This window comes from Hippichthys cyanospilos, chromosome 14, assembly GCF_059441005.1.
Source record: "Hippichthys cyanospilos isolate Australia breed blue-spotted pipefish chromosome 14, RoL_Hcya_1.0, whole genome shotgun sequence".
In the NCBI taxonomy this organism is placed as follows: domain Eukaryota; kingdom Metazoa; phylum Chordata; class Actinopteri; order Syngnathiformes; family Syngnathidae; genus Hippichthys; species Hippichthys cyanospilos.
Window position 1 is genome coordinate 18,969,019 of NC_142382.1, and position 10,278 is coordinate 18,979,296.

The 10,278-nt window shown below is 42.9% G+C and overlaps 1 protein-coding gene across 1 annotated transcript; it reads right to left on the reverse strand.

The window, feature by feature from the left end:
• Window positions 1-329: 329 nt before the first annotated feature.
• LOC148413239 (uncharacterized) lies at window positions 330-5,394 on the reverse strand. The gene is made up of 2 exons (XM_088433676.1): window positions 5,342-5,394; window positions 330-2,212 (listed from the first exon to the last, which is right to left on the reverse strand). The coding sequence occupies exons 1-2, from the start codon at window positions 5,392-5,394 to the stop codon at window positions 1,096-1,098; spliced, it is 1,170 nt and encodes a 389-aa protein (XP_088289802.1). The 3' UTR covers window positions 330-1,095.
• Between the last annotated feature and the right edge of the window lie 4,884 nt (window positions 5,395-10,278).

The window sequence follows — 10,278 nt, forward strand, 5'->3', positions numbered from 1 at the left end:
ACGAACAATCTCACATGCCGGTCAGTGTGTTCGCACAATTTTTTTCGCTTTGCTGCGTCAACAAATTAACTATTCTCGCATGACACGGAAACACCGATATTCTATTTTTCTTATAAGGTCACAGTCACGGTCTCAGTCACGGTCTCAGTCAGGGAGATGCCGATATGCTATTGGTCGATTAAGGTCACAGTCACGGTCTCAGTCACGGAGATGCGGATATGCTATTGGCCGGCGTCACGTCAATCACAGAAATGCTGTCAGGTTCACCAAGCCAATTACTGTCAACCCGAGCGTTTGTCTAAAAGAAAGAGAGAAGGCAACGGTTATGCTCATGCATGAGGAGAACGAGACAGGACCACAAAGGCTGCAGTACTGCCGCGCTCTGAGGTACTTCCTAGTTCCCCTTAGTTTTATTATTCAGAGGTCCCTAGGTTACATGTAGGTTCCGGCACTAAAGGGTAGAGATGCATGGGGGAGCGATGTATGTGACAGGAACCCAAAATCTTGTAATACATCTTGTGACAGCTAAGCGCACGCGTGTAGGTGTGTGGCTCAATGCAGTATGCAGCAACACGTTCCATTAAGAAGGGTGCTCGGGTCCACCGAATTTCCCCACCCGACTTCTTCTTTCTTGGGGAGCCTTCCAGGTGACCCTGGTCCAGGATGTTGTTCAATTGTTGTTTGACAGGCCCTGTCTGAAAAAGACTTCAACAACCACCAGCACACGGCCTCGAGCACTCTTGTCATGAGTGGAACATGTTGCTATCCTAATGATAAGGACAGGGTGTCAAATGTATAATCACATTGAATCAAAAACATTAATAAATCACTTCATCAATCAAACAGGAACATCTGATCAACATAACGTCTAACACATGGGTGATTAGTACACGTGCTCTACTTCCCTGAGTATTACTGATTGCTACATTAAGGACATAAATTGACATGTCCTAGTTGATTGGGACATCCGATTAAAAACATTGATTCAGTACACAATATATGTAAAGGATTCCTAAATTTCTCCAACAATTCCCTCCTCTTGATTCTACATTTGCCACCACCACAAAGCATCAACAGCTGAACCTCCAATCGGCTTTATTCAGCTGCATCATCACGTGGGGTCAACTTCGGGAAGACAGGGCACATTTCCTCATACAGATGAGGAGGTGCGAAATCATAGTCCCACTCGCTACCTTGAGGAGGAGTGCGCACACCAAGATCCGGGTCCGGACCGGGTTGGAGAATTAACGGGTACACCTCATCCAACCTGGTTTTAGTCGGGGCAATAGCAGTTGAGATAAGTCGGCCAAGCAATGCCCGAATGCAGGGAATGCAACAACAGCCACACAATGTGAGAACAGAAGTGAAAATGGCAACTGACAGCATGAAGGTGACCACCAGATTCTTGTACTTGCCAAACATTTTGTCCCACCACTCAGACCACGGGGATGTGTTTACTCCGGAGTGCTCTCGCATTTTCCTGTTCAGAGTGCGCAAGCCATCGATGGCTTTGGTCAGCGCCCCGTCAGGGGCGGTGTTGTCGGGAATCCAGGTGCAACACTGGTTTCCGAACATGGCGCACACGCCGCCCTCCTTTGCCAGGAGCATGTCCACTGCGATGCGAGTCTGGAATGCCATGAGTGAGGTTGCCGCGAGTTGTTCTTTTATAGCAAGGAGCCCCTCCTCTGTATAGTTGCCCAGCTTCTGCACATTGCAATGGATGTAGTTGATTCGATCTACATTTTTATTTGGTGTGATCCATATGAAAATGGATTCTAAACCCGCTGCAATTTGGTTGACCAACTTATACTCATCTGGTACTCCGCGAGGCACACCGATTGCGTCAATGTAGGTGGGTCCCCCGGCACTCCAGGCGGCATGCCTTCTCCTGAGATACTTCACTTTTGGTGGAAAAGGGCGCGGAGTGATCTGTGAAGCGGCCACTAGGATTTCCTCTGCAGTGGAGGAGAAGATTGTTACAGGCAACAGCAGAGATATAAGAGCACAAGTGCCTTTGGCATTTCTCAATGTGTCATAGAGTTTGTTGTCGCCACACCACCACCACACGTCGCTACGCGGTATTAGCGGCCCTGTCTGGTCAACGGTAGTACTGCACCAAGTGGAATTTAGCTCTCCTAAATATGCTATTGGCCGAACGCCTTCATCTAGCTTGATGGCACAGCTGGTCGGTGTGTTGTGAAGACTTTGCAAACTTTATCAGTTAGACATGGCTTCTAAAATTGCTAGTGGCGGTAAAGGAAGAAGTAAGAGGATGATGACAATAGAAACGAAGCAGGAGATAATAAAAAAAATACGAAGGAGGCGCACGCATAGTTAACATTGCTCGTGAGTATGGCCATAACCGCTCGGCAATCTTCTAAGGGCAAGAATTTCCTTGCCAGGGGACGGACCTCGGTCAACAACAAAATGAAAAGGCTTCTTCTATTATGGATTAAAGAGAAGGAAATCGCCGCTGATATGTTCTCGTTTGAGAAAAGTTCTCATTTAAGAAAATAAATAAATAAATTCTGCGGGTTCGTCTCTGCTTCCCTCCGTCTCCACCCAGCTCAAGTCACGTCGCCCCAAAGGTAAATGTCATTTTTCCTTTGTATATTTATGTTATTTAATTTAACTGTACAGTAGATTATGTTACTAATTTTTAATATGTGTATAAAGTCGTGATGTTTTTACTTAAGGTTTTTGCATGCATTGCACGCATTTACTAATTAACATAGGTTTGGATTGCCTGTCATACGAACAGTTTGAGTTACGAGCGTAGCCGCTGAACGGATTAAGTTCGTAACACGGGGGCCCACTGTAAATATATATATATATATATATATATATATATATATATATATATATATATATATATATATATATATATATATATATATATATATATATTATTGGTGGTGGTCTGTGTATTTCACTCTTAGGCCTTCAGTGATTGGACACCTCATGTGCATGTGTGTGTGCATTACTGGGCTAGGCAGGCTATTTTTCACAGCATTTAAACATTAATTAACCTGCAACTTATCATTATCAAACTTATCATTCTACGTGCCAAAACTTAGAACAAGTAATAATCATTTCAAATTATTTGTCTACAAAGATGTATGAACTCCACTAAGAGTAGGCAAGTTTTAACAAGATTGTACGCTAAATAACAAATGGCAATTTAATATACTGTGAGTGTCATGTGTGGGCATGGTGAGCAGGGAGGAGGAAGGAGGAGGACCCAAAAAAATGCAAGAAAACTGAGAAATATGTGGCTCAAAAAAGGAATTTTTAACAAGGAAATGAGGCAGGACCGAAACAGGAGCAAAACTGGACAAAGTATCACCAGACAGGTGGACCAAATCAAACTAACGAGAACGCAGACAATGAAGGCAGAAGCGAGTAGAAATGAAACATGAACAAAACCCCACAAACTCACAACAACCAAACATGACAATTGAATATGAATGACATTAAATGACAAAAACATATGAACTCACCCAAAATGGCTGTACCCATGTTGTTTCAAGTACAAAGTCCATTCTTCTTTTTTTTCTCAGGAAAGACTATCAAGACTTCCATGTAGCTCTTGTCTACCCGTTTCATTTCCAGTGATAAATCCTTTTGTATCGACATTGACGCCAATGCTGAACGTCACGTCGATCACGTTGCTCTTCTTCAGCCATTGTGGGTTTAAAAAAAAAAAAAAAAAAAGCATCTGAGGGTCTGGCTTCGATGTACGTTAACGTTAGTTGGTTGAACAACATGTTTTTTTTTTCTATTTTCTTTTATAATAACTAAATACTTCCACCGTTAAACATGGTGGATCAATGTGAGGTTTCTTGAAGGCGTTTTTATGGGTCGATTGGCTTTTGCAGCTGTCTAACAAAAATATGGGCCTGTATTCAATATGTCAACATACTCTCACTATGTATGTGTCAGAGAAATCTCAGAAAAGAAGACTAGGACAAGCCTAGCTGCTTAAACAGCAAAAAGAGTAACTCAGACCAGCCAAGATTGACTTTTCTATGCCGGGCATAGGGAAAAAGCTTGGGCAAATGTAACTCGTGGGTCTTCCAACGCTAGTTTTTCACTGCCCAGCCGTCCCCCCCTGGCTTTTATTGAGCAAAAGCATAGCAGATTACAAGACACAACAAGAGAGCCAGCCGGGCGCCACCGGCAGCTGGGCCAAGGTCCCGGCTCACACTTTCGTGCGTCAACAGCTCTATCTAAGGACAGGGTCAAGATGAACTAGGATTGCATAAATGGGTAACAATGAACTAAGCACATAATGATAACAACCTAATATATGATTCCCTTCACATATCCCCCCTGATTATCATTATTAAAACACATCAAACGATGTCGAAAGCTATTGCTTGAGTGGGAAGAAAACTACCCAAAAACCCAGTGGGAAAAAGGTAGAAACCCTTCCCAAGCAAGAGCTTGTTACAAGGAAAAAAGAAAAAGCAAAAGCTAAAGCTCCTTTTGGTCCAATACATGTATATACACATCACAAACCATATCAACATCCTATGTCTAAAATCTTTTCCGTGGGTGCATCTTGAATGGTTCTGACAGTTGTTGAATCGTCGTCAGAGTCGGGGTCAGAGTCAACAGGTTGATAGTCAGTCATGGTCACGGTCACTTACGCTGCTAACCCCAACAGCATCCATGATTTTGTTGGCACAGATCTTACACAGGGCACACCACAGGTTATGCAGAAACATGACAGCAAGAGAATGCAGATGATGACAGAAGCAATGGCTACAGCCACGCCCTTCCAATTGCCAAAGAAGTCCTGCAACCAATGCAGGAAGGGGTTGAGCTTCAACTCCCTCTATACTTAGAGTCCTCAGTCTGCACTCCCTGAGCAGTGTCAGTGTCTCAGACAACGAGCCATTAGACAAAGTGTGTAAAGGAATAAATGCGCAACATTCACCTGATGGCAAAAGCTTGCACACGCCACCCTTTTCTGCCAGTCATGTCGAGTGCCTGTCTGTTTTGAATAGTCATAAGTGAAGTAGCATGTAGTTGTGAAGCTGTGTGCGTAGAAGGTGCGTCCGCGATATCAGTCGACGAGTATACTTTATGATTGACATCATTGAAAAAAATCTGTGTTTGACTGTGTTTGTACACAGTCACTGGAAATAGAGCACCAAATATGGCAAATGCGAACCCGCTGCATTTGCTTTGTCAATCAATTTGTCTTTGTCAGAAATGCTCCAAGGCATGCCAATCGCATCAAAAAATAGACGAAAGTTTGTCTGGTGATTGGGACTGGTGGTTTGTCAGTGTTGCATTTGGACCAATGGGTGGAGTTCTCAACACTGAAACAAACATAGCGTTTATCGCTGTTCCTGTGATGTCCGTCTGGAGCTGGAGGTTGCCCATGACGCTGGTGGGCAAACGCTGTCTGTCTGAGGTAGGCGTTGTTGGTCGTCCGGACACAAGGGCGCCGCCCAGCATCAAGCAGCATGCTGCTCGGAGGAGTGCTGGCGGACAGGCCATTCTACTGAGAGGGGTGTGTTTACCACAAAAACCCTTTCTTCCACTGTGGTCTTTCGTTGGTGCACCGTCCGTGCACTTGGGGTTGCTGATCCTCACTTCGAGGGACTGGCGTCGCTAGGCCCGTCAACAGGGGGTCGAAGGATCTTGCACTGCGACTGGTGGATCCACCCGTCGCGTCCTTCAACTTTCACCGCAGTTGGTGTCGCTGCAATCATCTGGAACGGGCCATCCCAGCGTTCACTGTCCCAACGAGGTCGTCAGCACCTTGAGGAACACCTGGTCTCCGATCTGGACCCGGGTTTTCTGTGGGATAGAACACACTGGCCAGTCATTGTGCTTATGCATCTCCCTTGTGCCAAACAGTCTTTTCATGTGAACTGGAAAAGAACATCCACTAGGTGGCTGGTCATGGGTTAAGTCTGCTAGTCCGTATGGTCCTCCATATACTATTTCAAATGGTGATAAAGTTTTTCCTTCAGCGGAACAAATCTCATTTCTGTGGCCACAATAAGAATGCAATCTGGTCGCTGTCTCTTTATCACTTGCATTGTTTTTATGCGTATGGCCTTGACTGTCCCATTTGTTCTTTCAACAAGCCCTTCTGATATTCAACAGTTCTCCAACTTTAGTAACAGCTTTTTTCACAAAATGCAATCAATTGTCACTTCTAATTACTCTCAGACAGCCAAATGTCAGTATGATTCGATCACACAATGCTTTGACAACTGTTTTTGCATCACAATGCGCTGTTGGGAATAAATCAACCCACTTTAAGAATGCATCTAATATGACGAAACAATATTGCTTTCCTAATGCCTTATTTGATTCAATGTCATCCATATATATCATATGAAATGCTTCGGGTGGTTCTGGAAATTTGCCTCTATGTGGTCACAAATAAACTTGCGCATTATTGCAAAAACAGATATCACAACATTTACAAAAAACACAAACATTTTGAGTATAAAAAGTGAACCCATATGCAACTGATCATGCATATTCCCCCCTGTTGACACATGGCAAAGCTCATGTGTCAACTTTGCTGCTCATTCAAATCAGAATTTTAGTAACCATGGTTTTCTAACCGCCAATCTACTTTTTTCTTCAACATCTTGTTATGCTCCTTTATTTAGCCATTTTTGCTGCTACAGTTTAGGAGCTGATGTTTTCCTTGATATCAAGATGGTCTGTGTGTCTTGTTCATCATGTAGTGTGTCAACGCGGTTGTCTTGTGCTTTGGCAGCTGTGGGCACACCTATGACTGTTTCTTTGGCTGCTTTTTTTGCCTAATCGGTTTCCTGCTGTAATTTGGTCATTTCTTTTCTTGGTGTGGTTTGGAAGCCGCGGTTAGCCCAAAGTTGATAAAACACATGCCATACTCGCTGTCTGTCCATATTGTAACATCTTTGCTTTCAAAAATTTTACATGCTTTGATTAGCTCGGCCAATGAGCTGCTTGCAATGAACATGTCGATTTTAATGTTCCTCAAAACAAAATTTAGTACATATCCCACCCTTTTGCGGCCGTCTTCCCCTTTGCAAGCTGAACCGTCAAAAAAAACAACTTCTCCAGTCGGGAGAGGGGTGTCATTCAGGTCAGGTCTTGGTTTGGTGGAAATTTGGGCGTGGCTTCCACAGTCGTGTGGGGTGCCGTCTACAGGCGTGGGCAAAGGTGTCGCTGGGTTTGATGCTCCACATCTAACAGTTATAATGTGTCCCTGTGATACAAGAACCGCGGTGCAATATAAATGTCATGCAGGCGATAAGAGTGTCATTTTGAGGGGGGGGGGGGGGGGGGGGGATTTCCAGCAACAAAACAAATACATAGGGAACCCTCAACGTGAGGGGGTGAAACAACACAACCTCCACTGAAGCCTCCCCAGCCAATGCTGCGGCCAGCACCACCTGAACGCCTTCAGGGGTCGGCCCAGCAACTGCATCCAATTCCTCAGAGTAAAATTTGACTGGCCTCAGTTTCCCGTCATGCTTCTGCAACAAAACTGAAGTCATGAATCCCTGTTCAGCGGTCACTCTTTGCTCAAATGGTTTGCCGGTAGTGTCAATACGGATGAATTAAACCAATTCCAATTTCACACTGTCAAATGCCTCGTCAGCTTTTTTCATAACTGATATCAAGCAGTGGCCTAGTCAATTCAAAACAAATTTTGGAATCCATATGCTACAATAATTCATCAGCCTCAAAAATGACATAATTTGTCTTTTGGTCTGAGTTTTTGGGCTTTCGCAATGGCCTCCTTTTGTCTGTCAGTAACAATTCTGCCATCCTTATCTCATTAGTTCTGCCAACCTTCTTCCATTTGTTTCCACTTGCCCAAAATCTTTCTTGCCACAACGCCAACATTCTTATGCATTCAATTTTGTCTTTCAACTCTCTCTTACATCCTTCTTTTCCGCTACCACAATTCCTGTTTCCAACACAATGCACTTCCTCTTCTCCATCACTCCAGAATGTCTGTTTTCTCCCCTACATTCTTCTACTTTTCTTCTTCTACTCCACTCTCAGCTGAATAGTCGATTTATCTAATCTCTGAGTGTTGGAGGTCACTCACATCTACATTTTTTTTTGTCGTATAGTTCCATTTAGCCTTGCATTTTCTCAGCTGCTGTCAATATGTTCAGCCTGTTTATCCATTATCTACCATAATGCGATTTGTTTTTAGAAAACTCTTGCAAACTATACTATATCAAACAATTAACATATCAACTGGTTCATCCTCCTTTTGCACAGTTGAATCTATTTTACTGTAAGACCTGATCCTATCATGCTAATCTCTTCAAACAATTATTACATATAAGGCATCAATCTTCTACCTTTTAAATTCATATTTTGTAAGGTGCCAGGCTTTCTTCCGCTTTTGCGTACTTGTTTTTTAAAGCAGGGCCAGTATACAAAAATAATTCTGCCCTTTCTGCCTCCTTTTGTCTTAACATGCAGGGTTTGCTACTTGGATCATGAAATACAACTCCCTATCACGTGTCTATGCAATTTTCTATACAGGTGTGGTTGGTAGAGAAGGGTCGCATTCCTGTTTTCAGAAAGTGGAGGATAAATTACAAAAAAAAAAAAAAAAAGGTCGCAGTCGCGGTCAAAAAGGGAGGCAGAGGCCTCTGATTGCCACCCCTGCTCTCCGCGCCTCTGTTTGTCCCGTTATCTGCAATTCTCGCAAGCAGCTTTGTTTGGTGTCTACTTGGCTGTTTTATCTTCTCTACAGGTCATTTAGTGGCTGCTGCTATTTCCAGATTCAACTTTTTCTCTTTTATTGATTTTGCTATTTGAAATATTTCTTCAGCTTTGTTCTAACAAATTCAGTGGTTTCTATCAATTTGCCAATTTCAAATATTTTCCACTTTGAAGAACAACAAAAGCAACAACAACAAAATCAACTTTAGCAAAAACGACAATTCTCACAACTATGACAACAACAATAACAGCAACAAATGCAGCAAACTGTGTGAAAATTTCAACAGAGCAAGCTTCACAAACTTACACTCACAATCACTTCTCATTTTCATACCACAGTCTCCCAAGCTGGCTATCATACGACAACATGCCTACATGTTATTAAGCTATGAAAACACAACATTTATAATTCAACGTCATCTGGCTATCCACCCCCGGCATAGCCTCACATATAACACAACAACTTTGTGTATTTTATTTGTGTTTCAACCACTAATTATTCATTGCCAGTTAATCTAGCATTTGGAAACATCCTAATTCTTAATTTAGTCTCAACTGATCCCATAATATATTTTTCCATTTTTCTCATTTCACCTGTGTGCTGAGGATTCACCCTGTGAATGGACCAGTTTCTGCCCACAAACCTCAGGTTTGAAACCATCTCAAATTTGTCATTTTGACTTTTAACCATGCAGACTAGATCAAGCCCGATCTAACAATGTATTTTAGCCTAATTTCAACAAATATCATTGTTTATTTCTAACAATCTAACATACAAACATGTAACACACCAATAGTTACACACCAGCAAACTGACAGATACACACGCAGATCCACATCACACAACATGCAGTTTACAACGTATATGCGGACTTTGTTAAGCACGTACAAGACACACTTTTTGCACACACCATTTCAAATGGCATCACTCCTTTGGCTTCATGTCAACCCTCAGTACTCAGATGTGGAGCTGAGACCCAGTCCCGAAAAGGGTCTTGCTGCCGTGGCCACGGTCTTGCCTGGTTGTCAACTCCGCCTCTGAAAACCTCAGGTGTCTGGGTTTAAGAATATGGTGGTAAACTCAGGTACGAATTGTTGGTGTCTGTTTTCCACCGTTAATTTGGGTTTACTGTCTGGCTGTGTTAGTTGCCGACAGGTTAGTGGCTGCGGTCAAATTATCATCTGCTTTCCTTTTTTTCTCAGCCACCTTCCATGGTCGTTTCGGTTTGGCTCTATCAACTAAAGCCTTGCATTTAAACCACTGTTAACCATCACTGTTTTCAATCCTTTCCCTGTCCTTCAATGACAACTTCCGCAACACTTTCTCCAATCCACCACAATCATCCAAGTCTCCTGAAAAACCGTATTGGATTTTCCATTTTTCCACATACTTAGTACTTTCTCTGCTATCTATCTCTGCCCGACGTACTTTTTCCTTCGATTCATCCACAAAACAACAACATTCCTTTTCCCATTTTGCCTCCTTGGGCCGAGTTGCGGCCTCGGAGGACTTATTTCTTTTTTTTTTCTCATGATTAACTATGTTTCCTTCGTCACGGGAGAAAT

Bases quoted from the DNA above. Each gene is read 5' to 3' on its own strand.
- LOC148413239 (XM_088433676.1), bottom strand. From the start codon at position 5,394: ATGGGCAACCTCCAGCTCCAGACGGACATCACAGGAACAGCGATAAAC. The intron at 2,213-5,341 runs GTTTGTTTCAGT...TAACTGATAAAG, and splicing joins GGAACAGCGATAAACGCTAT to TTTGCAAAGTCTTCACAACA.